Raw genomic sequence first — 26,033 nt, 5'->3', positions numbered from 1 at the left:
CGAGCCCTGTTGGCTGCGGCTGGGAGAGATAACGAAAGTGGGAAAAGAGAGGAAAAGAGGAACGTAAAACTTACGCTTGGCAGAAAGGCCTTTTATTCAAACAAACGATGGTTTCTGGGCGCGATCAGTGAAAATGATTTGGCCAGACTGTTCCCGGACCGAAATTTCGCAAACAAGTTATGTATCCATGGATCCGAGAACGAGATCTACTGCACTAGGTCCCTTGTTGGAGATCATGATTCAGGAAAAAATGAATGAAAGATTTTGCAGGACTCTTGCAGCCACCTCAGTGATTGGAAATAACATTTATGACAGGTTATGGTGTCATTGTCAGATGATGGTTGCCAGAGTCAGAGCATGGTATCATAGTCCTAATAGCTTCATAGGGTGAAGATTTCGAATCGCCGCAAGTTGTGACAGTTCTCAGTCGAGTCGTTGTTCTAGTGGGATCTGTATGCTGTAAAGATGGACCAGCAGACATACATCGTGTGTTTGCATCGACTTCCAACAGCCCCGAGGCATGACGGTCAGCAACTGACAGATACTACATGCGCAATATTCTAGCTGTAAGCGCTTTTGTAAGTGCTAAACTTGTTGACATTAGTGACAAGGATCGTTAGGAATCTATGGTATTGGTCGACACTTTAAGACAGCCCAACTTAGGCTCATCTATCCTTGTACCTCGCTGGCCGCTGATTAGGAGAGTGAGCATCACACATGGTGCATAGTTCCAACAGAGAACGTAATATTTCAAGGATATTTGTAGATAACTGAGTAAATTTTAGCTAGCATGTGTGGGACGTGTAATATGCGAAAAAAGTGTAACCTTCACATGGTATAGGCAGACAGTCACAGGGGCGGACTTTATTCATCTGGCAGCTTGCTCAGCGTCAGCCTGAAATGGAAATAGCCAAACCTAACGTTCAGCTTGGAAATAAAGAAATCCGTCCTGCGACGGCTCGAAGATTACTTTTTACTTCTTCTCAGTAGTCGTAGCGGTTGGTGTCCCGAGCGGCCTGAAACTTTGACTAGTCCATGTTGCGGATGGTCGCTTTCAATGCGTTTGAAATTGCTATGTTGGAAGCACTTGATATCTCAGTCTGGTCCCATGCAAGTATATCGGCCCGGAGATATAACGTTCTTGCCCCCGGATTTGAAGATTTTGGCCCGGACTGAGCACAAAAATGAAAGATGGAGCAAGAAGAGTGATACTTATCAAATCCTGAAGGAATATAGAGTAGCCACTTCTCACGCAGATAGCGATAGTCTTACTGATCTGCCATGTCTACTCTCCTCGACCAAGTGCGCACCCTTCTCAAAGTCGATGTCGATTCCATGGATCCGGCCGTGGCGAGTCGGCATACTAGCGATAGCGCCAAATTCGTAGACATGACCTCGAATCAGGCGATTGTGGCTGGGACTGTGACTCCAGAGCTGCTCGCTGAGGCAGTGAAAGTAAGCGGCGGCGGGAGCGTGGAACGAGTGTTGGACGTTTTGGTATGCCCTTTGCTCCCGGGATCATGTCTTCCCACTCAACCGAAGGATGGATGGATACATAGACCGTCCTTCTGGCAAGACGAGTCCTTCCGCATCTCACCGGGAACGTGCACGCTCAAACAAGTCCTAGCGTGGGTTATAGTGTGGAGGGAACAGTAAACGAAGCTCGAAGAATTGTTACAACGTTCGAAGAGCTGAGTGTTCCGCGGGCGAGAGTTTGCATAAAAATACCAATTACACCTGAGGGTGCACAGGCGTGCAAAATCCTCCAAGATGAGGGTATCCAAACACTTGGAACGTGTGTATTTGGGGTGGAGCAAGCGATCGCAGCAAGATTGGCAGGCTGCGTGTACCTCGCGCCATACTTCAATGGTACGGATAATATATTTATTCGCTGGCCCCATCTCAATCGCCACTTTGTCAACAGAACTGTGTGTGCATTTCGAAGAGGGAGTATGGAAAGCATACAAAGTGGGCGTGAAGGGAGAGGAACATCCAATGATGGATGTGGTAAGGACGATCGTGACAGCTTATAAGACCAAAGGAACCAAGACGAAGGTCATGCCAGCGAGGCGCGTATCATTTGGGTAGATGAGGAGGATGACCCGGAGCTTATCGATTACCACAGTATTGTCACCGCTCAAGAAGTGATCGCACTCGTAGCTCTGCAGCCAGACCACCTGACATTGTCGGGTGCCGTGCTCGATGAATTGGCTAGCCTTCCTCCAGTACCCATCAACCAATTCGATGATATTTTGAAACATGAATTGACAGTTGAGGAGTTAAAGAGTGCGTATATCGTTGTCCCTTGGGAGTGTCCTAACCGCATATACAGTTGTCGAACAAGATTACCTAGCAGACGGCGGTAAATTATTGAGGGAAGTATTTGATGGGAACATGGAAATGGCGAGAAAAATGAAAGAGGCGCTGTCTATCTTCGCGGACTGTGAGCAAAAGACAAAATTTAGTATCAAGACGCTTTTGGTGTGATCGCGTTTTCGAGGGCAGGGATGATATACTTTATGAACGAGTCTGTAATGTGTACAAGATATTCTGATGTATTCTGGTCTTGCATAGTTCCCTCTGGGATGTCAAGCGTGAATGAAGGAGCGTATAGCGGGAAAAAAGGATGGTCGTAGGGAATGTCAGTGTTCATGGGTAATGGATCAGAGAGCTATATATATATTAGTGCCTTAGTTGATGCAAATTGAGGAAACTTACAGCGACAGAAGTCAGATACGCCCAGGCTCTAGCTGCATTAGGAGAGTTGTAGCCTCCTCCGCCGAGCAGGAGCTTTTTCCCGGGAAAAGTGGCGAGAATGCGATGAATGTAATAGCCCATCGATCCAGGCTGGTCAAGGGAAAGTGACCAGTTGAACATCGCATGGGGATCTTCTGATAACGCGTCAACGCCGCATTGAACTATAACATGTGTTGGCGCAAATACTTCTGCGACCTTTTGCACAAGGGGAAATATGACCATGTATGTTGAGCATGAGGCACCAGGTTGTAGAGGAATAGAGAGGGCGAAGGGGTCAAACGACGGATCAGACTGGCTGGGGAGCTGGAGCGGTGCAAGCGGTGAGACTGGAAAGAATCCAGGCGAAGCATGGTGAATACTGAGCGTCAGAACCGAATTTTGCAAATAAAACGCCTGAGAAACTGCGTCGGAGAAATGCAGGTCGAGGTCAATGTACATGATACGGGGATGGGGGTGGTTAATCTCTTTGACGCGCTTCATGGCAAGAATAGCCAGGATGCAATCGGCTACGTAACAGAAACCAGAGGCAGCCGATTTCTGTGCATGGTGGCGCCCACCGTCCCAGCATATGGCGATGTCTGTGATTTGCAGGGCTTTGACTGCAGTTAGGGTGGCGCCTGCAACAAGCTGGACATAGGACGGGAGCCCTGGGAAGACAGGACAGTCATCCGTGAGACCATGTAACGTTGAAGATGAAGCGTCGTTATCGAGGACGATGTCGAGATAGTCGTCGGAGTGATATTCACGTAGCTCTCGGGTTGTTGCCGGAACGGGTCGGACGACTTGAGCTGCCTTGAGAAGGCCAAGCGAATTAACAAGCGAATGAACTATTTTCGAACGATTTCTGTTTGATGGGAGACGCGACGCAGCATCGACAAGTTGCGAACTGACGATATAGACGACCATCGTCGTGGTGGTCGATGTTCAGGAATTTCACGATCACATGACTGCGCTAGCTCTTAGTACAGTTCCTTCTAGTTTACCATCGATAGCACTTAACAGCACCACCAACAAAAGTAGCCTTTTATATTTTAAGCGCAAGAAATTAGAACCTTTTCATATTCACTGTCATCTTGGTGTGCTTCTACGGCCTCAAAATAAAGACAACTAAGTTCCCTCAAGATCTACCGACCAACAGTAGCATATGAGCCGCTATTTTTTTAAATTCCAACGACAGCCCTCCGATTGAGTTCAGCGCAGCTCTCCGAACAATCAACGTATGACTACGTTACTCGGACTCTTTTTCTTGGGACAAACGTAACTTATGTAACTGAAGTTGGTGTTATTAGTTAAGTAGCAGAGTTATACATAGGTTGTTCCCTTCGAGACAACCTGCGATCGCATGCTGCGCCTGAAAATACGTTTGGGCTTTCTGTCGAATAATTTGTACCCCAGACCATAATAAGTAGACAGTCAGCCTTCGTGTCTTTTCGGAGAAGTTGGAGTGGCGTACAAGAGCACGAGTTTTTAGTGAAGGGTGAGAAGGGAAGCTCATCTGTGATTCTGATAGGTTTTTCTATCCTACTCTTACAAGCTACTAAGCGAGTAAGTAGTGAAACGGGCTCATGGCTACATGCCAAGTACCACCATCAATTCATAGTGCCGAAGACAAAGCCCTCAACGGCCAAGCGATGCTTCCCTCGCGGACCAGAGTACACAGAGTTTGCGTTGCCCAAAGAATCCAGAAAAGCCAGAGAAGCCTCCCCCGTTGTCCCGCTCTCTTGCAATCGATAGAGTAGACGGAGCTCAATCTTCTTAAAATTACCACAGATCCGACGTTATGCAACCGGTTCTATCTCAACTTGAAAAGTAAGCGGAAGCTGCGGAACTGTCGGGATCCAACAAATAGAAATGCTTGGTCTTCGGAGATACGAATATTATTGGAGCAATACAACTTGTACTTGGCCTGATAAAGTGATCAAGTCCTTTGCTACGAATGACGCTAGAGGGCACGGCAGTAAATCCGATGGGTGTAAATGAGCGTGTTGAAACTTGAAAGTCTGCCATTCAATTCAATTCCAAAAAACGGAAGTCGATGGTTGAACATTTTAGGAAAGAACAGGCATGAATCCGATCTACTACGTACTACAAGGGCTACCTTTCACCCTTGGCGAGCAATTCTGGGGTACATACCAGTATCTGTGAAACCAAAGAGGAGATATTAAATCGCTAGAGTAGAATCAAAGATCCAAAGGTGTCGTTACGAGTTAATTTTTTTGATCGCGTCGCGATCTGTACTTATACGTGGCTTGAGATCGGTCTGATGGTGTCGATGAGCACCCTGACTAAGTATTTTAATGATGGGCATGAGAAAGAAGGTTGTGGATGCCAAAGTCGACGTTACAACGTCAAGAGGTCCATTCTGATAACAACGTCGGCCATCAGTCATGGATGAAAGAGTAAAAAGAATTTGTGTGCAGAACGTCGAACAAGCAATGTCATTTAGTGTAGCAGATATGTAGGCGCCACCAGACAGTACATGAGGCAACAACGGCCGGGTTCCTCGTCGGTGGATTCGATCGACGCGACAAACTCGGAGAGAAGACAAGAACAGTTGTAACGTAGGAGGATCCACAAAACACGGGCTATTCCTGGAGGATATCTACGTAGAGCGGCATGACGAAGAAACAATTAAATTATCCGACTGTGGAACTACAATGTGCCCGGGATTTGAGGGTGCATTTGGGAAAAGTGAGCAGCCGAGCAGGGTCGACTGATGTCGTCGATAGAGTCGATAGTAAGAGCATCTATATCCAGGTCATCACGCATTCTCCAAGTTGGATGGACGTCACGGTGATTCCTTTCAGGTCCCCCTCAACACGTGTTCGTCGCTATCGACGTCCTGCAGGACAGTTGGCCGTCTGTCAGCGTAACAAACGTCGGACTGCGCGAGGACAACTCCCAAAACGGGACCTGGTGATCGGCAGAAGCCAAGCGTGGGAGAAATTTGTGATCCCGAGGTCAGTGGAACCTCCCGGCCCTTTCCAGTTTAGGTAATTTCCCAAGGCGGGCGGACGGCAAATGCCGGGCCAGCCTGGTCCAGGCGCGTGCCCATATGAAGACACAGGACGACCCACCGACGTTTCCTCTCCCCCTTGCGGAGGGAGCTACGTGTTCGAATACCTGAGGCATGGTTGAATAATAGCTGTGTCCCGAAAAGAAAGGATATTGAGGGAAATAATAAAGCAACAAGAAAATGTATTGGAGGCGTGTTTGTGCATGTTGAGGCCGTGGCTTGTGACCAGTCCTGTCCCTTCATCCTCTCCTCCTCTTCCACTCCCGTCCCTTCTCCACCGCATACCCTGTTCGTTGCCATCCAGTATCCCTTCTACCTAGTCCCTTTTCTTGCTCTTTCTCTCCGTTCTCTTCCCGTCAGTCTTCCTATATACGACCACTGGCTACCGTCTGCGTCCGTCGAGACAATCTCCTGCCGTATCTTCTGCAATGTCAACCCATGGACCCATAAACGGCGTAAAGATGTCTCGTATGTCGCCCAATTTTCTCTTCCTACCTCAGTTCTCACCCCGTATCATCGTCTTTTCCTTCCGCTCCGCCCTTGTTGTCGATATATCGATTTCCATCGGTTCTTGTTTCCTTGTTCTACAGCTATCGATGATCCCCACAAAGTCGTCAAGGTCATTGCTTCCGACGGCAAGTCTGGTGACACACGAGAACTCTCTTATTCCAACTGCAAGGTCATTGGTAACGGCTCTTTCGGTGTCGTTTTCCAGGCGAAACTGCTCGGCGTACCCAAGGAGAGCGAGGATATCGCCATCAAGAAGGTTCTGCAGGACAAGCGCTTCAAGGTACCCGTTCTTCTCTTCCCGATGTTTCCGTATACTATATGTCTCGCTTCCCCAGAACCGTGAACTTCAGATCATGCGGCTTGTTTCGCATCCGAATGTAGTCGACCTGAGAGCATTTTTCTATTCCAATGGTGACAAGGTGCGTCACTCTTCTTGTACAGTTAGCTCACTACTCATTTTACCGTAGAAAGACGAGCTCTATCTCAATCTTATGCTGGAATACGTCCCTGAAACCGTCTACCGTGCTAGCCGCCACTACGCTAAACTTAAGCAGCCGATGCCCATGCTCCAAATCAAACTGTATATGTATCAACTTCTCCGTTCCCTCGCCTACATTCACTCCGTCGGTATCTGCCATCGAGATATCAAACCACAGAATCTGCTCCTCAACCCTGCCACCGGTGTCCTCAAGCTTTGCGATTTTGGCTCTGCAAAGATATTGATTACCGGTGAACCAAACGTCAGTTACATCTGCTCCAGGTATTACAGAGCACCGGAGCTCATTTTTGGCGCCACGAACTACACCACCAACATCGGTAAGACGCATTCATCATTGGCACTGGGCCTGTTTGATACTCACTGTCAGTTTAATTTTATTTAGATATCTGGTCAACGGGGTGTGTGATGGCAGAGTTAATGCTTGGTCAGCCGCTGTTCCCTGGTGAAAGCGGCATCGATCAACTGGTAGAGATCATCAAAGTGCTTGGAACGCCGTCCAGAGAGCAGATCAAGACGATGAATCCCAACTATATGGAGCACAAGTTCCCACAAATTAAGCCTCATCCCTTCTCAAAAGTTTGTGATGCATGTGGCCCAAATGGAGTTGCTGGGTACTAATTAATGACAGGTGTTCCGGCCTCGTACATCCCCCGAGGCAATTGATTTGGTGGCGAAGTTGTTAGAGTACACACCTGGCACACGGCTCAGTGCGATAGAGGCCATGGTCCATCCCTTCTTTGATGAGCTGCGGGTCGAAGGCGCGAGGATGCCCAATGGGAAAGAGTTCCCGTCGCTGTTCGATTTTAAACGTGAAGGTACGTTCTATGCTGTGTTGTCCTCCAAATGGTGTCGTGCTAATAACAAAAACCCTAGAACTCTCTGTACGACCGGATTTGATCCGTCAACTTGTTCCGCCACACTGTGAACCAGAGCTGGCCTCCCGGAATATCGTGTTAAATAGCTTCGTACCCATACCATTGGAAGACCTGAAGATAACGCTGGACTGATGCGGCGGCCCATGTTCGTGCCTTGTGTTCGATTTTCTCTTCATCTTTTTTCATTCAGTCCCACTTTATATATATATCTTGAATTCAATGCCGAGCAGGAGATGTACACGATGTTGCAATGATTGTAGTATTGAAGTGTGATTCGTGCTTGCGGTGTGATTTGAGAAATATCACCAGTATTTGATGAAAATTGCGACATGTGGCGTCGAGCTTGCACGAGATCACTGTGATCGAGCTTGGCTCTTCTTTGTCTATTAAGGCGCACCTTGATTTCTTACCCGCCTCCTCTTCCTTCCCGACCACCATGGCGGCGAGTACCTCGTACGTCTGTGACACCATTCCCGCCGCTCGCCTCGCCCTCGACATGAAAACCGGAGATACGCCAATGTCGTCGCCACCCCCCGATGATGACGATCCACCTTGCCGGCAGACAGAGCAGGAAATCCATGCAGAAAGTGAAGCAGAGTCGCCGCCGCCATTCCCACAGCAACCTCCACCGAGAAAGTTATGTGTCAGGCATCAAAGGATGGCGGATGAAGGAACAAATTTGAAGCTACAGCAGGTGCGAGGCCTTGGATAAGGACAAAGAATAGTAACTTTTAACTATCAGTGCAGTCACTGGACGCTCTACCGCTCGAGGACAGGTCCGCTGTCTCTGCAATCTGGTCCAACTTTTCATCATCCTCCCATCCACGGAGGGCCTTGATTCTTCAAGGCCTACTCACCATGTGCTGCTTTTCCCAACTCTCCCTTCTTACCGAACAACTCGCCCATCTCATCCGAATCGATCCGTTCACTGTTTTTCCTCGCGAAGTCTCTCTCAAAGTCCTCAGCTACCTCGATGCAACATCTTTGTGTCGCGCGGCACAAGTCACTAATCACTGGCGCAGTCTCGCTGACGATGATGTCCTATGGAGGGGCATATGTGAGCAGCACATTGGTCAAAAATGCAGGAAGTGTGGCTGGGCCTTGCCTATTCTCGAGAAGAAACGAACGTTTGCCAAGGCTTTAACGCCGCCGCCAAGCATTGCTTTGTTGTCGCCCGAACAGAGAGTAAAGAGAGACTTGGAGGATTCCGCTGATATATCCGAACGACCGCTCAAACGGTCAAGGTCAGACGACGGCAGCGACTCCTCGACATTGGGGGATGAATCTGCGTGCGCCCTCCTTGCCCCTCTTGCCCCCACGCCGACGACCCAGATTACCCGTCCGTGGAAAGACGTCTACAGCGAGCGCATGACAATAGAACAAAACTGGCGGCGTGGACGGTGTACGGTACGCACTCTCAAAGGACACAAGGATGGCGTAATGTGTCTACAATTCATGGAAACGCTATCGCATCCTGCATTCCCCGTGCTTATCACTGGTTCTTACGATCGTACGGCTCGATTGTGGAACCTTGAGACTGGACTCGAGCTCCACTGTCTAAAAGGGCATACAAGGGCCATCCGTGCTTTGCAATTCGACGAAGTCAAGTTGATCACAGGGAGCATGGATTCGACGCTCAAAGTGTGGGATTGGCGACGGGGGAGGCTCATCAGAACGCTAACAGGACACACGGAAGGTGTCGTCTGTCTTAATTTTGACTCCAACGTCCTTGCCAGCGGCAGTGTTGATTCGACAATCAAAGTGTGGAATCTAAGGACGGGAGGCGCATTTACGCTGAGAGGTCACTCAGATTGGGTCAATGCGGTCAGGCTTTGGGATTCCAATCCATCGTCGACACCTTCCACTACTACGAAAAGTCCGATGTTTGACACGCCCGGATGCGCGGCGCCACAGATCGATCCAGGGAAAATGCTCTTTTCGGGATCGGACGATGGCACTATCAGACTCTGGGATTTGACGCAACGGGCCTGTGTCAAGACTTTCACTGGTCATGTGGGGCAGGTACAGAGTCTCAAGTTGTTATTCGCGGATGATTGTAATGGAGAAGAGGCGGAAGGTGGCCAGGTGAAGGATGAGGAGAGAGAAGAGGAATCGCGGTCACGATCCAGAGCGAAGAAGCCCATTTTGATCTCTGGAAGTTTGGACAATACCGTAAAGCAGTGGGACATCGATACGGGGAAGACTGTAAGGACATACTTCGGACACATCGAAGGTGTTTGGGCAGTCGCGAGCGATAAAATGAGGCTGGTTAGTGGCAGCCATGATAGGACTATCAAGGTTCGTTTGGTGGTCTTGGTCTTCAAATTTTTTTACTGACGCGTCTGCAGGTCTGGTCGCGAGAAGACGGTAGTTGTACTGCTACGCTCGTTGGGCATATGGCCGCGGTGAGCTGTCTTGCTTTGGGCGAAGACAAAATCATTTCTGGCGGCGACGATAACGACGTCAAAGTATGGAGTTTCAGCGAGTGAATCGTAACATCTCCACATCACTTCAACAATTCTATTCACCTGCATCTTATTGTTATATCTTGCCCTACTATTGCTGTCTGTCGGTTTTGGCTTTCGTTGTTTTTACTTTCAACATTATATTATCGTTTACCCATCATATACTTCTTACTTTACGAATACAGAGGAATGATATGCAATAGATACACAGCCTATTAATATTAAGGCCAAATGTCCATAATCGGTTCGAGAAGCAACGGGTATCCGGTGATGAGAGGGAAACCAAGGCTCTGTAGCTCTGCGATACGATTCCTATAGATACAAACTTCATCAAGTTCAAGGGCTTTCGCCCACTGGAGCAACGATTGCTCAAATTCCGACGAATGCTTCGCAATTGACGTTCCAAGTAGCATAAATAGCCCAGTGGACGATACTCCTCGAGATCTGGTGACTTGTAATATAAAACTTTCTTGACTTTATCGATTAACCGTAGTTGTCGCTCGAAATTAATGAGCGTGTGAACCTCACGCTCAATGGTGGGCCGGTTATTTGGTAGAACAGAGTCCAGGTCTTGAATATGGACATCTGAATGGTGTCAATAGGGCGTAGAAGGAACATATCGGGATACATCGTTCCCTCTCAAACAACTGGGCGGGCTGACCTAGAGTCTTATGATAAGCTCGTCCATGCTTTGCTGTTGACATGGCGTCAGCCTTCCATCAGCGTCAGTGCGAGGGCCAAATGCTTAGGCTGGAAGTATTCGGTGAAGCTTACCCTGGCATCAATAGCACGCAACACCTCCTTGGCTTTGTACTCCTTCATCCACAATAGTAAGGAGGCGTCCACATAAAATCACTGTTGGTCCAGTCATCACAGCAGCTCCTCAACGTATGTAAAAGGATCAATCCTTAAATTGAATGCTATGCTTCTTCCCTAAATCTGAAAGTAAAGAGCTTAAGGGGTAGCGTGGCCGAGTTGGTCTAAGGCGTTGGATTTAAGTTGGCTTGATTCCCAATGGACGTTAGTCCGCGCGAGTTCGAACCTCGCCGCTACCATTTCTCTTTTTCTTTTACCAAGAGTTGCATAAACATCAGCTATCCTCAAACTGAAAATTCCATTCCCGATTCATAGGGCTGACTCCTGACAAAGATTGGGACAGCGTATGGAGGCGTCGGAAATGGTATTTACTGATAATGGACGAAGGCCACATGTGTAAGCCATGCAGGTACAACGAGGTGGACTAGACCTTAATTGTCACAAGGCATTTACATGGATTACAGACGAATTCAAAAGAGCTATTATTGCGCCCGTCAGTTTGAATGCAGTGTCAACGATCACTTGCACGTACATCATTGATGTTGTCCTGACCTCCGGGTCCTTGACGAACTCTAGGTTTCAATACCACACATGAAAAGATCTGGCACAGCTTCAGAATCGATGGTACTGACCTGCGGGTTGGTTTAAATTCCTCAGGAGCTGGATCTGCACCCCAGAAGCTGCCAAATGAGCTCTTTCCACCGGGTTCAGTCCTTACTCGTCTAAAGCAGAAAATGTAGGCACAAGTAAAAGGCTTAAGGAAGAATCACATACCGGCTGGGCTTGACAGTCGATGTGAATGGGATTCCATACTCCTGTTCCTCCGCAGGGACCGAGGAGACTAGTTGTTCGGATGTTTCAACCTATCAAGGGACAAAACGCAAGCGTCAGCTTCTGGTAGATAAAGCAGGGAGTAATTGCCTGTTGCGATTCTTTTTGCGGGGCTGAGGCTAGAGCATCCTCTTGATCTTGGAAGTCATTGCCGAAGATATCAGTGTGTGGCCCACCGGGGACAGTTCGTACGCGACGCGTAGGCTTGAACACGTCAGTTTGTTCTTGACGAATAATTAGATGGGAAGTGACGCGAACACTCAGCAATGAGACGCTCACCGATGGGTGGAGATGCCGAGGGAGATGCTGCGGCTTCAGCATCAAGCTGGTCGAGCGGCGGAGAGAACGTGCCAAAGGACGCATAACCTAGGACGCGTTAAAGACGGGCAGAAAGCATGGAGAGACAAGCCTCACGAGGTAGCTTTTGGACATTGGTAAAGTTGGTGTCCACAGTGGTACCGGTATACCTGTATATGTACAATGAACATCCTACGAGAAAGAGAGGCAAGTTGCGCTTACTTGAGGAACTCAATAAGAGATCGTTTTGTAAAGATGATATTAGTGTTGTCCCAGTCAAGCATTCCTGGTAAAATCACGGTCAATGGCGTGTCGATGGGTGTCGACAAAGGATCTAACCGAGGTTCGCAGGCCAGTTCTTTTCCTTTGTCATGTCGATGACATCGGAAGGCATGAAGCTGAATTCTAGTCAGACAGATAAATGCCATTGAATCCTGTACATACGAGGTAGACATTCTGGTAATGACTGCGCCGGTACTGTTGGTGGTCGTCGGGGTGGTCGTTGATCCAGTGACCGTCGCGACTCGTGACGTGACCTCGATGCCTTCTTCTCTTGGACCGTTTCTGACCCGAAGGACCTTTGCTACCTACCGTATTCTTCCCTCAGCAGCCTACACAGATGCTCACAATACAAATAATCCAGCTACAACGACGACGCCCTCCGCAATCTCTGCGAAACAACGACATGCTCTAGACAGCGCCCTCAGAGTCGACCAAGCGGGAGAAATAGCAGCTGTTTCAATTTACCAAGGCCAGTTGGCCATGCTAGGGCGGGATGCAAAGTTGAAACCAATGCTTCAGGTTTGTAGCTCTTACTGACGTGCTTCGTTGCTCATCTTTACGCGTTTGTGTACACCAGGAAATGCTGGAGCAAGAGAAGAAACATATCACTGTGATGGACAAGCTGCAGGTGCAGCATAGGGTCCGTCCTACCGTTCTGACAGAGGTCGCGAGGGTTGCAGGATTTGGACTGGGTGCAGCGACGGCTTTTCTGGGCAAAGAGGCCGCAATGGCCTGCACGGAAGCCGTTGAAACTGTGATTGGAGAACACTACGACGAGTAGGTATCCTTTTATACATTTTATTTGACGTGCTCAACTCTCCTTGTGTGTAGTCAACTGAAAGAGATGGAATCATTACCTTCAGATCACCCCAGTGTACCTTTGTTGAGAGATGTGATACGAGAGTTCCGTGATGATGAGCTTGAGCACCTCGACACCGCTGTCCAGAACGATGCTCAAAAGGCGCCTGCACATGCTCTATTGAGTGCGATTGTTGGCACTGGTTGTAAAATGGCCATAGAGCTTTGCAAGAGAGTTTAATTGCTTGTAATTATGCGTTCCTACAACCAATGTCATCTTCATTTTGGCTTGACGGACAATGACTCTGTCTTCAGTGCTCCAGCCCACTTCCAGCGCGACTAGAAACAGCGAGTCAGCAACGGCACAGCGAAGAAAGAAGGATTCCGCGAACATCCGTTGATGATGCCAGCAAGTAGATGGCGGTCGGGAATACGATGCCTGCAAGGACGGCCGCACGGATGTTAGATGGTGTCCAGCGGAATCGTAGATAATTTGTTTCGCGCTGAACAGAGAGCATCAAGGCCAAGCTGTGACCAACGTTCCAGTCGGACTCACATAACGGTCAAATCGCTCGACGGCAGGATCAATGAACTATGGATAAATGTTTAGTAACAAGGCAAAGGTTCACAACAGATATAACCTTGTAGGGACCTGTAAAATACTGAGTGACGCTCAGTATATACTAAAGGACATCCTTACCGTGACCTGCCATGGTGAGGAGAAATCAAGGCGACGCTTTGTTTGTTCCTTGTTTGTTCCCCCTTTCCCTCTTACTCTCATCATCCTCAACGACCCATGACATATAATCGCGAATGGGACAGAGGCAAGGACATTTGGGCAGATGGCGCTCAGTGGCCTACAGCAAACGTCCGCCCCAGAGAAGATGATCATTATGGCGACGGCAAGCGACGAAAATTTAACAGCGGGGTGTGCCATTTTGCTTATTTTTCTTCTTAATCTTCTCATTGTTTTCTCTAGGGATATCAAGGCTACGATGCGTACTCAAACTACGAGGAGGGGGCCTACGATAGCACTGCTGCTCCGCGCCCATCTGCCCAAGACTTTGGACAGCCACGCAACGCTGCCGGAGGATTTCCTAAGAAACGCCTGCAGCCCTCCGATCCTAGTCCTCATGTCATCTTTCTTGGCCTCGATACAGACTTCACAGAAGCTGATGTGCAACTTTTTCCCTCCTTATCAGACGCTCTTCTCACTTTCTTCTCTGTAGCTTCAGGCATACCTTTCCTCCAACGGATGTAGCGTCGAGACTGTCACCATCATCCGAGATAGATCAACAGGCACTTGCCCATTCGTATTTCCTTTTGCGCACGCATTGACATAATTCGTCGTCGGGTTTTCAAGGTACTTCAAAAGGATTTGGTTTCGCCCAGTTCTCTTCAACAGATCATGCACGCTTATTCGTGGATCCTCTATTTCCTTACATCCAAGTGCCTCCGCCTGCATCTCATGGCGCAACGGCAACTGCAGCATTCTACAAGGCTTTAGAGACGGGCCCCCCCCATAGCGGGCGAAGAGTTAAAATTGACTATTCCCAAAGCGCCACACCTCACGAGAAAGGACGCTTCAATCGCGGAAACGTCAATGATGGCACTCGTGATATTGGGAACTCTCAAGCAGCCGTCTTGTTATTCCGTGGTCTTGATCCTCTCTCTGGGCCCCAGGCCATTCACCAAGCCATGAGATCGTCGTCCGGGCCTGGTAAAGAGGGCGCTAGGGGCATGAGACGGATTATCTTGATCAAAGATCGAGTTACCATGGCTAGTTTTGGCTTTGCCTTCGTGGAGTTCACTGATGTGCAGGCAAGTTGTGTTGTCATGTGCACAACTCAAAAGATGTTCTGATCTTTGTCTTCAAGTCTGCTTCGGTAGTTCTTGCAGCGACTATGTCACCTCAGATCCATCCATCCGGTTTTCGCATATCAGATCGACCTGTGGCTGCTTCTTTTGCTCATCCCGACTCATTTCAACCTATTGACAATGTGATGTTGCGCGACGATGCCTGTATACCATCTTCCCTAGTGCTAGGAGGCATCGAAGGCACTTGGGTTAGGTACTGGGATGACAGTTCCACGTTGGCTATGCTCGAGTTTCAGGTTGCCCAGCCAGTACCGGCAGTCCAGACCGTCAAGGAACGGAAAGAAAAGAAAAAAACCAAAGGTCATTTGCATATTTGCCCATTAACGTTTATGTTTGTTTTGTTGACAGCAAGTTGTAGAAGCGACAGTACAACGTTCATCGGTTCAGCCTGCTCCTTCAACGTTACCTGTTTTCGACAAACCTGTCACTCTAAGCTTCAGCAAGGGCCCAGCTAAAGCTGCTGGTAAGCTAGATATGGTTAACCCTCAGGAGTGTTCTCTTATCACATCAATGAACAGTGCCTACTGTCAAGAAATTTGTGGCCTCAGCTTTTGCATCTGATGATGCAGACGACGATCAACAGGACGAAGCTGAAGATCTGCTGAATGCCAGCCGGAAAGGCAGGGAACATTCTCTTTTACTCCATCACAATGCTTACCCACTGTAGTCGGAACGTCTAAGCAGCCTACGCTGATCGTAAGCAAGAAGGTAACGTGAAAAGAATTTGTCGCGCAACGCGTCGCTGTGCCTTTCGTAACTGAGGTTGCCCGTAACCAGACTGCCAGCAATATCAACAAATGGAATCAAGTTCAAGAAGAACTTTCTCAAGATGTCAGTGCTCGGTCGACTTCTGCTCTGGTGACGATTATCTTTTGGCTCTCCTTTGCCACCATTGGAATACCACGGTTCTTACATTCTGGATACTATACATGCAGGCCACGATATCCACTACTGATGCTACCGGGTCCACTGCGCAAGCATCGAGTGCACCCATCCAAGGCAATACGACGTCGACACCGACATCGACATCGACACCGACACCGACACCGACACCGACAGACTTCGAGTTCTCGGATGTCAGCGCGATGAGTTGTCTTCTCTGCGCTCGACAATTCAAATCCGTGGATCAATTGAAACGCCACAACAAGGAATCAGATTTGCATAAGGCTCGCGTTCTTCAACCTGTGTACTGTGTGTTGTTCTGTGACTGGGCTGACCATCGTCTTTTTTGATCTTTTCCCTCGGAATCTTCTATCAATTGGAAATGAACAGAAAAATCTCAAAGATTCTAACTTGCAAGAAGTTGCCCGCCAGAAGGTCAAGGCTCGACAGGCAAACGCCGTTCCAAAATATCGTGACCGTGCTTCGGAAAGGCGAATCCTTTTCAACCAGCCTGAAACTCCCATGCCGGAGAAGGATAATGGGCGGGCGGTACCCAAACGGCAAGTTGAAGGTCCACCTGTACCGCCGTCGCCGCCGCCGCCGCCGCCGCCGACCAATCCGGGCGAGGATAGCAATAATGTCGGCAACAAAATGCTCAAGATGATGGGCTGGACGGAGGGAACTGGCCTAGGAACAAGTGGCGAAGGCCGAGTGGACCCTATGTTCGTGTCACTGATATCGTTGATTGATCTCTATTGATTTCACTCCAGAAAAACTGCCATATATGTGGAAGGCGCTGGTCTAGGGGCCAGCAAAGGCAAAGACATCGGCAAACTTACAGAAGGCTATTCGGGCTACGTCTCTATGGCGCAGGATTCTGTACGTGGTTTAGAACGGTTTTTTGGGGGTTTCAGTAAACTCAAAAGAGAGTTGATACAGGCACGAGAGCGATATGGGAGCTAACCAATATCTAAGCGTCCGTGTTCTACACATTTTTGGCTCAGGAATGATAACTTGTTTCATAAAATAATTATATACCAAAAATCATTCACTGCTACCCAATCAAAGAACGAGCGTGTTATTTATTTTTCAGATGTAATGCACAATATAAACGAGTAACTTAGGCAAACGCTTGCAGCCCTACAACTAAACCGCCGATACCGGCGACAACCATTCCAACACCATTACTTAAAGCCCCGTTGCTGCCGCTCGTGCTGCCGGCAGAGGTAGAAGTAGAAGCAGCGGATCCTGAGGCAGAAGAGGCGCCAGAACTCGAAGCGTGAGTTGAAGAAGCGACAGAGAGTGTCGAGGTAATGACGGAAGATGTTGCAGAAACAGAAACGGTCGAGGTTCCTTGCTCGACGGTCATGTATGTCCCCTGAAAACAGCATCGTTTGTCAACCAGCATAAAGGGCAGAAACAAAAAGATTCATACAGCAATGAGGGAACCCATGCCGCTGTCCTGTGATTATGAATCATGAACGGATGAACCCAAGCATCTGCAGTTATATGAAACTTACAGACAAGTACGAAGCCAAGTCGAAGGTAGAAACACCAATGTTTTCGGTGTACCCAGCAGGTGAGGTGAAGGTCGAGGGTTGTTGATAGAGGAGAATAACATAACTGCCAGAAAATAATTAGGCGCGTAGAAGATAAAAAAGGTGAGCAACGAACCGGTGAGCTCCACTCCCTTCGGCTGGGGCTGGTCCAGCATACGATGTAATGGCTGTGGCGGAAGAGTTGGAAAGGGCGTCGTCTAATAACGCATTTGAGGAAACGGTTTTCATACACGTGCACAAGATGAAACGCAACTGGAAATAGTGTCTCCGTTAACCAACCAGTGCCGAGTGACCTGGGCGTTCTTGGTTCCAACGACGTCCGCATCGACCATGGCAAGAGTGAAATTGCCGCTGAGTCCGACCGACGAGTTCGCCGCAGTGACGGTAACAGTAGGAGCCGTGCCGACCTCTGCAACCTATGTCGGAAAAATTGGGTGTATGGATATATTGAAATTGTACTTACGATCCTGGCTGAGAGCCTGTCCGGGCGTTATATTTCCGACACCTGGGGTATGATCAGTATATCGATTCGACCATGCTCGCCGTTGGACGAACCTTCAAAGTTGACTGTGAGAATGGCGCTGGGGTCGAAAGACGACAGCAAGTCGGGCACAATTTCGGATTGGGTGAAATGAGCCTTAATGGCGGCAATCTGAAGGGTGGTATCATTGGAAGACTGAGAAGCGACGAAGGGAAGAAGAGAGAGCGACAAAAGGACTGGAAGAGAAATCATGGCAACAAAAGGTGGTGGTGGTGGTGGTGGTATGAAAAAGAGAAAGGATTAAGTTCGCTTGGCATGACGCGTGTGGCGGGCATACTCCGCCGCCAACCCCCAAACATGTAAAAATATTATTATATGCGTGGTCCGTGATGAGAAATGCAATGTGATACAGATACAATATAAATGACAATTCTGAAAGCACCTGTGAAAGCCTGTACCATAACACTTGGACAGCGTCGACCGTCATCGTTCACTGGAATCCTCTGAGCCTACAGTCGCATCCTCTAATGCGCTAATTTCAGGCGTGGCTGGCAGAAGGGGCGAGCTCAACAGATCTGCATCGGATATCGAGGAAGCAGCCTTCCGTCTCCGTCTCCGTTGTGAAACAGCAAACGTTGGCGACGATGGCGTCGGTGGTTCAAAACCGCTCGATGCTAGACGTGCCAGAAGATCGCGAGCCAAGTCATCTGGGTTGCCGTCTAGATCCAAAGACAGTGGCGCGTTAGGCCGGGTTTCCGCCCCACTTGGTCGTGTCCGGCGATTCTTTCGCGTCCCCACAGTGTCTCCATTCCGCAATTTCTCTAGTAGACTGTCTAGAGTGTCAGCACCCTGATTCGACGTCTCCATCGCCTTCTCGCGATTCAATCTCATTGTTTCGGCAGCTTGTTTCCGTTTGGCCGTTGCAAGTCGTTCATCTGCAGCAGTCTGGTTGTCGGCTTTGCATTTCTACTTCAACAGTCAGCCGAGCCTTTCTGAAATCAGCAAGTGACATGCCTTGTACGACGTAACGAATGTTTTGAAGATACCATAGAATTCAGAAGAACTCATGTTCCGATTATCGTCTTCGCCGTAGTAGCCAATGACCTCGGTGAATGTCGTGTCTGCAAGCCGTACTTCATCCACCAAGTCGTCCACCTGTATCTTGGCTTTGTTGATAAAGTTCCACATTTGTTGCCCGTATCGTTCTGTTTGATCGATACGCACAAAATGTTCTTCTAGTTCTTCGCGTATCCTCTTGAGACCATCCCGGAGATCACCTAAACCCTTACGAAGTTCTTGAAGATTAACTGCCAAGAGTAATCAGAACCTATGACAGCATCTGAAAGAAGAAGGTACGTAGCACACCTCTGTACGCCTCGGCTGGCTTTGCAAGTTCCTCGAGGAACTCTTCCATGTCCGGGAAATGTTTAGCAATGGTACGCTCCAAGAAGTGAAGTAGTGTCGTGTTGTTTACTGACTTGGTATCAACTAGCTGGAGACGCTCATCAGACGACTATCGAGGGCATCGATGCAAAGGTAAAATAATTTACCTTATTGATACTGCTCACACGGAAACCAAACGCGCCGCCCTTCACACCGGTCCCATTCATGTAGTTCCCAATCAGAAGAATAAGCTATCGAGCACCAGTTAAAAGTAACGATTAGTCGAACAACAAGTAACTTACACTGAGCAACTCCTTGAATGCTTTAGCATGGAGAAGAGCGTCTCCCGCCTCTGAAAGTTTCCGCGCACCCTAAGTCATAGACTGAATAAACTTGTTCCAATCAATGCAAGACTATATCGAACCTGATCCAGCAGCGACCACCGTTCTTCAAAAGCACATTTGTATAACATACCCTCAATACGAGGTTCCAGACGATCAATTTGTATCAGTTTAACCATGAGACGGTCCGACGGATGAAGTTCAGCAAGTTCCTCTGGCCCTGAGTTCCGATAAACGTTCAGTTTGCCGACCTGCTCTGGGGATGGCAGTACCCGTTTCAATTCACTCAGAAACACCTGGGAACAAAGGTCCTGATCAAAGTGTTGAATTTTGCGAGCGATCTCCTCAGGCTCAAGTTTCTTGACGCCCTGAATGAGGATTTCTGACTAGAGGGTTACAGATGCGCGCCAGCAGCTATATGATATACACTCACCAACTCTTTTCTTGGTTTCAACATCCAGAACACTCTTCAGCTCAGCGCGTTTCTGCCGGGCTAAAGAATAGCGGTCACAACGGCATCTTTAATGGTGAATTGACTACGTACCCATTAGGTTGATAACCAATTGCTTAGCCTTGAAGTCTTCCTCCATTTCCATCCATACACCATCAGTCTGGAGCTTCTTCAACATTTCATGTTCCTTTGCCGGCTCCTCGTCATTCCACAGTGTCTTTGAAACTTGCTGATGTGGAAGTTTGTCCCATTGCAGCTGCTTCATCTTGGTACTCGGCGTGATAGGGAGATCTTTTCTAGCAGAGAGCAAGGCGTTAAGGTTTGAACCGAGTAACATCGAGGCCCGTGTAGAGCTGGGAGCGGAGCTGGGATTGGAGGCTAGACCTTGACCTGGAGGAGGTGGTGGCGGAGGCGGAGGCGGGGTAGAGTTTGCGGAGGTCACAGAAGAGGAGAAGGCGGGGATCATTCCGACAAAGCCAGGTGGAGGCGGTGGCGGCGGAGGTGGAGCCCCTTTGAATCCAGGGGGCGGCGGAGGCGGCGGAGGTGGGGGCGGAGGCGGGGGCGGTGGAGGCGGGGGTTGGGGAGTACTGTGTACATCGCCCTCCTCTTTCAGGGTCGGAAGAGACGGAGGCGTCGGACCCCCGCCAGAGGAGGATACCTGGCGACTCTTGGCCAGGAAATGCTTGCTGAGCTGTTCAGCCAACGACCCAGGCGCCGGTGTACGCCCGTCAGCAGAAACGTGAGAACTGATGGACGTTGAGGGTGTATCTTCAGATGAGTTGTGTGATCCTCGGACTGACCGATCACCCTCGCTCTCTTCACCGTTAACGTTAGAGTGGTCGCTTAACTCCCCAACATCTTCGAAATGTGGCGAAAGAAGATTATTGCTCTTGTACGGTGTTCCTAGACCTAACAGGGGTCTATCTGTACGTCTTGGTGACCCTCGCGCACTTCTTGAGCTCGACAATTGACTTTCCCTTGGAGAATACTACAGATCTGGTATCAGGCATAAGCACAATAAAGACCAACACATCACTTGCAATCACGACGCCAGCAGCCAGTTGATGCTGTATTTGCTCATCTGCGTCTTGATCGTCTGCATCCATAAACTGCGAGACTCTTCCGTTGCCGTCTTCCGAAGATTTTGGCCCACCGGTCTTGGACACCTTACGAACGGCTTTTGAACCGCGGCGCAATCCATTTTTACGGGGTGTTGCATCCATATCTTCTTCGTGGTCGTTGTCGTCCTCTCCTACACCAGAACCACTGTTTCGGCGATTCCTTCTGTCTCGACCTTCAAGAATACCGATAGTTTTGGTCCGCTGCCAATGTTTCTCAAGCGTTTCCACAAGAGTCTTGCGATCCATACCACCATTGTCTACGATGGTCTCGATGCCGTGGCCGACCTCCTTCAACATCTTGAACAATTCCATGATCTGCCATTCTAGCTGGGCAATGGTCTGCTCATATCCGGACTTCTGAGTGGCAAGCTGGCCTTGGAGCCGGGTTGTTGTTTCCCGAGAGACATGCAACTTCTGTTCAGCGCGCGCCAGCTGTTCTTTCAGCTGCCCAACTAGGCCGTCATGACCTTGAGAAATCTCATCTTCCAGAGCCTCTTTCTCCAGCTTCAAACGTAATGCTTCCGCACGAGCCTTGTTTGCTTCATCCTCGACAGTTTGGTAACGGTCAGCTTCGTTAAATTGCGCTATGATGCGTTCCACTGAGTGTCCAAAACGCTGCTCGGCGCCGGCCAGCTTCTTGTCCATTACAACATCGGTCACTAGCGAGTCGAGAAGCTGGTAATAGTGCACCATCGGCGGACCTTCCTCTCGAATCAGCAGTAAATGCTGCATCATAGACAAGAAATAGTCTCGGGCTTTACTTTCTTGCAACTTGGCATAAATTGCATTGTAAACGTCCAAAGGGTTAGTAAGGTCGCGTAAAATCTCTTGATCCAGCCGTTCGCGGAGTTTCTGTTCGTCCTCATCTAAAGATTTTTGCAGGAGCAGCAATTGCTTGTCAATAGCTGGAACGTTGAAATTTCGGCAGAGCTCAAGAATGCGATGTAATCCAGCAGCCTCCATTTGCGAACGATGGTGAAGCCTGAGATCCAGATCATCTACGAAGTAGAGGACACCTCCAAGAAGTATCAAGTTCGATAACTGTGTACCATTAGTAAAAACCAATGCAATCGCTAGGATACACTTACAGCGTATTCATTAAGATTACTTTCAAGACCACCCGCCTTTCTGACGTCTTCGCTTGCACCAACCAAACTACCCATCTTGCCTCGTCCAGAGAGAGACTGCTCCATTGATTTGAACCAATAATCATATGGTCCCCCACTCTCATTATTTGAAGAACTGAGGGTTTCCAAAGCGGCGACAACAAGCATGTGCGCCTGACCATCATGCCAGTAGGTCAGGAATGAAAGCAAGTCCAACAGCAGCCTTCGCGTGGGGATATGAGGAGTATTGAGGGAGGACGCGACTTGTGTTACGATCAAGTTGTGCGTCAGTGCCTCTGCTGTCGCTGACTACCTCTTTAATTAGCTCAACTTTCGGAATTGTATATATACCACCTACGGAGTTGTTAAAGATTCGCTTGAGGCATTTGACGATTTCATATTCAAGATTAATGTCGTTCTCTCCTCTAAATCACTGTCAGGTCACTAGTACATCCAGGTTCGGTTAACGCACCTTGACGAACCCTTGCGACTAATGTGCATAAGTGTCTGTGCCAGGACCGATGTTCCTTGTATAGAAATGAAGTGCTGAAACCAGCTGCTCCAATATTAGTACACCGTCGATCCTAGGGTAGCAAAATTGAACAGACCTTAGCTCTAAACTACGCAGTGATACTTGCAGACTTCCAGCTTGCTTTGGCGTGATGCTCTTATTCAGAAACTTTTGGATGTACCACTCTGGCGTTTCGCGCATTATAGAAGGTTGTCCTAACTCTGTCTGCCTTCGCGCTTGATCGTCTCTCTGCTTCTCCTCTTTCCGTCGAATTTGCCAGTCATTATATACCATATGCCATTTCTGATCAATGGAGAGATTCGGCATGTCCGCAAGATCTCGAGTGCGTTTGACATTATCGAATAGTGCTTCGATCTCCTCGTCAGTATCCGGCCGAGAAAACTGTATATCATCTGGATTGTTATGCCGATGAGGATGATAGAAATGATTGAGAGGAGCCCCTTCAGAGGAAAGGGATGAGTATTTGGAGTGTCTTGTGCCTTCTGACCGTGTTGTGGCGGAAGACATTGGGCGCATGGTCACAGTGGACGCTGAGGCTGGCATGGGTGCATAGCCATTCGCAGGAAACTGACCAAAGTCAAGCATGTGACCCGAAGATGAGGATGCTTCACTGCGACGCATACGGGTTGTTTGAGGTGTGTAAAGCTTGCTCCCGGACGAGGATCCAACAGAATCGTTATACAAGGTGGAAGAGTCTGAAACTGAGAAGGTACTGGGTGAGCCCAAACCATGATCTTCGTTTCCTCTGTCTCCACCGGCCCTACTACGGGTCATGCCAAACTTGTTGAATTCGGTGCCATTGGAGGTTAGCGTTGGATTAGTGATGGGTGCCGAGATATATGGTGCCCCACGGAGCCCTTGCGAAACAGTGCCCACAGGAAGGGGTGAACTGGGCGGAGGCCCTAACTTATCATAGGGAACGGAGCTCTCGCTGAGTTCCTGGGTAGAAGATATCGATGATTGACGAGGCTTCGTCTTCCTGCGGCCAAAAATGCTGTCCATTCGAGATGAGTTGGAAGGAAGAGAAAGAATGAGAACCTCGTCCGACGAGGTACGGAAGGAAAACACAGAAGATCAGGTGGGCCGTACCGACATTCGGTAAATCGTGAAGCAGAACAGCGAATGGTAATAATAAATGAAATACTGGTGATACCGTGACTAGGGTGTCGTGTTGTAATGCCTTGTTGATCATCACCCCCAAGCACGTCCACAGCCGCCACCACCATGGCTGGCCCAAATCTCGAAATATTCAAGTTTTCTGTCTACCTTTTTGTGCCGATATGGGCTCTCGTTCACTTTGGAGATCCTTCTTGGTATCGAAACAATGTCCTTCCAGTGAGCTCTCTTCAGCTGCTTTGTTTCTCTCACTCTACGACACTGAGTCCTCCCAGTACAAGGATAAGCTGTTTCCCCCAACTGTACAAAAGGTGTGGCTCTGTACTCACTCAGCTTCATGAAAAGATACCAATTTATATGTCAAGGAAATCCCTACCGAGCAAAAGCTTTTACGGGAGCAATTAGCGCAAATTAAGGCTGACCGGATCACCTCTGCTCGAGCAAGAAGTAATGATGATTCTTAATTGCATGGACCCATCTGTCGTGAGTCAACTAGTATGGCTCCATATAGACACACTCAGATGGCTTCTAGTTGTATGTCATTGTCACTGCAATCAAAATACACGCTCATGCTTGTTTCTCAACTATCAATTTTTCTCCTTCGTTGATCGATACTTCCCAGCCACCAGCTTTGTTCTTCTCAACCACTTTTTTGTAAAGTTCTATGTCACCAAGGGAAACCTTGAACCCACCACAGACAACGAATACGGCTGTCCTTTCCTGCATCGAGTTCGCCGGCCCTGGAACGAGTTTATTGAACAAGGTGGGACTGTATGCAGGGGTAAGGGTCGTAGCACAAGCCAGCTCTACCAAAATTTTATGGTCACCTGTGATTAAACATCAAGATTATGGTCTTGCATAAGTACTCAATTACTCACGAGTGAACAAATAGGAGGCTTGCATGCTCAATTCATCCGGTACACTGACACAAGTAATACCTCCCTCTCTTGTCAATGCCATCTTTACTACTCCGGCCGCCGGCTGTGATGCGCCCAGCGAACCAGATGCCATCGAGGAGAACTCACTAAAATGAGCCAACATGACATTTTCTGTCTTGTCTTCAACTGCGCTCACATGCGACGGAAGAACTTTGGCAAAATTTCCGGAAGATTGGCGGTTCAAAGCAATGGAGTAATGAAAGCAATTGGATCCTCTGGTCTCTAAAGCGACGACGGGCACTGTATGGCGAGTTTATCTCTTGAACCGTCCCCTTCGCATTGATAAGTACTCACCATCATCCCAACCAGCCGCCTTGCAGCCGGTAATGATACCTCCCAGCAGTCCACCTCCACCAACACTGCAAAAGATTGCGTCCGGTTTTGGAGTCAGTTGCCTCGATATCTCGGAAACCAGCGATCCGTGTCCCTCCCACACCATCGGATCATCATATGCTGGAACCATCACCCTGCAATAGCGTTAGGAACTAGACGACACGTCCCTGTACAATTCCACGCACGCATTCTTTTCTGCTTCTATCACTTTCTGAGCGGCAGCCAGCGCTTCAGCATACATCTTTCCAACTACTATTGTTTCGGCATTTTCCCCTTGAAGTAGATCTAAAGTTCGCTCTGCAACACCTTCAGGCACGTAGACTGTACAGCGAAGGCCAAGGGCATTAGCTGCACAGGCTCCAGCTAGGCCTGCGTTTCCTCCGGATGCGACGATAAGATGTACAAATGGACCATGCTTCTCTTTTGTTCTTTGAACGAAGAGGGACAAACCTCTATACTTGAAAGAATGTGACGGATGGAGGTTCTGTGGTATCGATAAGACTTTCCGGGAGTTTCCAAAGATGCAGACGAACCTCGAGTTTTAAATACACATTGCAACCCAACTTTCTTGATATGTAATTGGACCTTATGAGAGGGGTTTCGTTCCAAAGGGGAGCAGGCATTGGGTCCACCGAGACGTGGACAAAGTGCATTCTCATGACTCATCTGCCGGTATGTCGGACCGGCTCATCATCAACCCTGAAAAATTGTTCATTGAGAGTGTACTTAATTTTCAAGACCTACCATATATTTGGCATGCTGATCG

At 48.7% G+C, this 26,033-nt stretch overlaps 13 protein-coding genes and 1 non-coding gene across 14 annotated transcripts; 7 read left to right on the top strand and 7 right to left on the bottom strand.

Annotated features, from left to right (window-relative positions):
* Positions 1 to 1,281: 1,281 nt before the first annotated feature.
* BT62DRAFT_915158 (aldolase) lies at positions 1,282 to 2,366 on the top strand (the record flags this gene model as incomplete). Its single annotated transcript, XM_043183923.1, has 4 exons — positions 1,282 to 1,497; positions 1,560 to 1,869; positions 1,925 to 2,084; positions 2,126 to 2,366. 4 exons carry the CDS (start codon positions 1,282 to 1,284, stop codon positions 2,364 to 2,366), a joined length of 927 nt encoding a protein of 308 aa, XP_043046239.1.
* On the bottom strand, positions 2,153 to 3,679 carry BT62DRAFT_925279 (Arginase/deacetylase). Its single transcript, XM_043184768.1, has 2 exons — positions 2,719 to 3,679; positions 2,153 to 2,671 (listed from the first exon to the last, which is right to left on the bottom strand). Exons 1-2 carry the CDS (start codon positions 3,661 to 3,663, stop codon positions 2,468 to 2,470), a joined length of 1,149 nt encoding a protein of 382 aa, XP_043046238.1. The 5' UTR covers positions 3,664 to 3,679; the 3' UTR covers positions 2,153 to 2,467.
* Positions 3,680 to 6,048: 2,369 nt separating this feature from the next.
* Positions 6,049 to 7,937, top strand: BT62DRAFT_925277 (Pkinase-domain-containing protein). Its single transcript, XM_043184767.1, has 7 exons — positions 6,049 to 6,241; positions 6,364 to 6,563; positions 6,619 to 6,702; positions 6,751 to 7,099; positions 7,165 to 7,358; positions 7,411 to 7,597; positions 7,656 to 7,937. Exons 1-7 carry the CDS (start codon positions 6,235 to 6,237, stop codon positions 7,787 to 7,789), a joined length of 1,155 nt encoding a protein of 384 aa, XP_043046237.1. The 5' UTR covers positions 6,049 to 6,234; the 3' UTR covers positions 7,790 to 7,937.
* A 92-nt stretch (positions 7,938 to 8,029) lies between these two features.
* Positions 8,030 to 10,578, top strand: BT62DRAFT_983679 (WD40 repeat-like protein). Its single transcript, XM_043189806.1, has 3 exons — positions 8,030 to 8,351; positions 8,405 to 9,955; positions 10,006 to 10,578. Exons 1-3 carry the CDS (start codon positions 8,094 to 8,096, stop codon positions 10,144 to 10,146), a joined length of 1,950 nt encoding a protein of 649 aa, XP_043046236.1. The 5' UTR covers positions 8,030 to 8,093; the 3' UTR covers positions 10,147 to 10,578.
* BT62DRAFT_24524 (uncharacterized protein) lies at positions 10,137 to 11,100 on the bottom strand. The gene is made up of 3 exons (XM_043180205.1): positions 10,897 to 11,100; positions 10,784 to 10,835; positions 10,137 to 10,707 (listed from the first exon to the last, which is right to left on the bottom strand). Exons 1-3 carry the CDS (start codon positions 10,942 to 10,944, stop codon positions 10,280 to 10,282), a joined length of 528 nt encoding a protein of 175 aa, XP_043046235.1. The 5' UTR covers positions 10,945 to 11,100; the 3' UTR covers positions 10,137 to 10,279.
* On the top strand, positions 11,083 to 11,177 carry BT62DRAFT_t17. Its single transcript has one exon. It is a non-coding gene; the product is annotated as a tRNA-Leu (tRNA).
* Positions 11,178 to 11,211: 34 nt separating this feature from the next.
* Positions 11,212 to 12,598, bottom strand: BT62DRAFT_925275 (uncharacterized protein). The gene is made up of 10 exons (XM_043184766.1): positions 12,511 to 12,598; positions 12,406 to 12,464; positions 12,289 to 12,352; positions 12,184 to 12,236; positions 12,049 to 12,135; positions 11,860 to 11,993; positions 11,713 to 11,801; positions 11,571 to 11,660; positions 11,471 to 11,510; positions 11,212 to 11,417 (listed from the first exon to the last, which is right to left on the bottom strand). Exons 1-10 carry the CDS (start codon positions 12,519 to 12,521, stop codon positions 11,409 to 11,411), a joined length of 636 nt encoding a protein of 211 aa, XP_043046234.1. The 5' UTR covers positions 12,522 to 12,598; the 3' UTR covers positions 11,212 to 11,408.
* Positions 12,599 to 12,601: 3 nt separating this feature from the next.
* Positions 12,602 to 13,433, top strand: BT62DRAFT_983678 (COQ7 protein). The gene is made up of 3 exons (XM_043189805.1): positions 12,602 to 12,867; positions 12,926 to 13,125; positions 13,180 to 13,433. The coding sequence occupies exons 1-3, from the start codon at positions 12,607 to 12,609 to the stop codon at positions 13,385 to 13,387; spliced, it is 669 nt and encodes a 222-aa protein (XP_043046233.1). The 5' UTR covers positions 12,602 to 12,606; the 3' UTR covers positions 13,388 to 13,433.
* On the bottom strand, positions 13,426 to 13,859 carry BT62DRAFT_998742 (uncharacterized protein; the record flags this gene model as incomplete). The annotated part of the gene is made up of 5 exons (XM_043190748.1): positions 13,426 to 13,485; positions 13,539 to 13,649; positions 13,703 to 13,738; positions 13,788 to 13,798; positions 13,847 to 13,859. The coding sequence occupies 5 exons, from the start codon at positions 13,857 to 13,859 to the stop codon at positions 13,426 to 13,428; spliced, it is 231 nt and encodes a 76-aa protein (XP_043046232.1).
* Positions 13,860 to 13,865: 6 nt separating this feature from the next.
* Positions 13,866 to 16,948, top strand: BT62DRAFT_24136 (uncharacterized protein). The gene is made up of 13 exons (XM_043180185.1): positions 13,866 to 14,074; positions 14,126 to 14,323; positions 14,376 to 14,445; positions 14,510 to 14,967; positions 15,024 to 15,324; positions 15,386 to 15,487; positions 15,543 to 15,644; positions 15,692 to 15,732; positions 15,802 to 15,855; positions 15,960 to 16,190; positions 16,297 to 16,628; positions 16,677 to 16,785; positions 16,846 to 16,948. The coding sequence occupies exons 1-13, from the start codon at positions 13,943 to 13,945 to the stop codon at positions 16,867 to 16,869; spliced, it is 2,154 nt and encodes a 717-aa protein (XP_043046231.1). The 5' UTR covers positions 13,866 to 13,942; the 3' UTR covers positions 16,870 to 16,948.
* BT62DRAFT_23710 (PEBP-like protein) lies at positions 16,846 to 18,313 on the bottom strand. The gene is made up of 7 exons (XM_043180168.1): positions 18,021 to 18,313; positions 17,929 to 17,970; positions 17,719 to 17,874; positions 17,581 to 17,662; positions 17,427 to 17,529; positions 17,342 to 17,368; positions 16,846 to 17,284 (listed from the first exon to the last, which is right to left on the bottom strand). The coding sequence occupies exons 1-7, from the start codon at positions 18,196 to 18,198 to the stop codon at positions 17,027 to 17,029; spliced, it is 846 nt and encodes a 281-aa protein (XP_043046230.1). The 5' UTR covers positions 18,199 to 18,313; the 3' UTR covers positions 16,846 to 17,026.
* A 116-nt stretch (positions 18,314 to 18,429) lies between these two features.
* BT62DRAFT_878884 (uncharacterized protein) lies at positions 18,430 to 23,882 on the bottom strand (the record flags this gene model as incomplete). Its single annotated transcript, XM_043182567.1, has 13 exons — positions 18,430 to 18,902; positions 18,957 to 19,253; positions 19,303 to 19,438; positions 19,497 to 19,580; positions 19,632 to 19,700; positions 19,754 to 20,052; positions 20,104 to 20,163; positions 20,215 to 21,092; positions 21,151 to 22,283; positions 22,331 to 22,653; positions 22,700 to 22,773; positions 22,821 to 22,904; positions 22,957 to 23,882. 13 exons carry the CDS (start codon positions 23,880 to 23,882, stop codon positions 18,430 to 18,432), a joined length of 4,836 nt encoding a protein of 1,611 aa, XP_043046229.1.
* A 188-nt stretch (positions 23,883 to 24,070) lies between these two features.
* On the top strand, positions 24,071 to 24,823 carry BT62DRAFT_925271 (uncharacterized protein). Its single transcript, XM_043184765.1, has 5 exons — positions 24,071 to 24,215; positions 24,272 to 24,307; positions 24,362 to 24,478; positions 24,522 to 24,524; positions 24,619 to 24,823. Exons 1-3 carry the CDS (start codon positions 24,105 to 24,107, stop codon positions 24,458 to 24,460), a joined length of 246 nt encoding a protein of 81 aa, XP_043046228.1. The 5' UTR covers positions 24,071 to 24,104; the 3' UTR covers positions 24,461 to 24,478; positions 24,522 to 24,524; positions 24,619 to 24,823.
* On the bottom strand, positions 24,573 to 25,926 carry BT62DRAFT_939799 (tryptophan synthase beta subunit-like PLP-dependent enzyme; the record flags this gene model as incomplete). Its single annotated transcript, XM_043187729.1, has 5 exons — positions 24,573 to 24,823; positions 24,875 to 25,174; positions 25,229 to 25,401; positions 25,453 to 25,751; positions 25,801 to 25,926. Coding segments are annotated over 5 exons (1,149 nt in total), but the record flags the coding sequence as incomplete, so codon positions are not given.
* Positions 25,927 to 26,033: the final 107 nt, after the last annotated feature.

The sequence above is a fragment of the Guyanagaster necrorhizus genome (genome assembly GCF_019112545.1).
Source record: "Guyanagaster necrorhizus MCA 3950 unplaced genomic scaffold BT62scaffold_1, whole genome shotgun sequence".
NCBI lineage: Eukaryota > Fungi > Basidiomycota > Agaricomycetes > Agaricales > Physalacriaceae > Guyanagaster > Guyanagaster necrorhizus.
The sequence above is the reverse complement of the archived record's forward strand: the minus strand, read 5'-3'. Positions and strand labels throughout refer to the sequence as shown.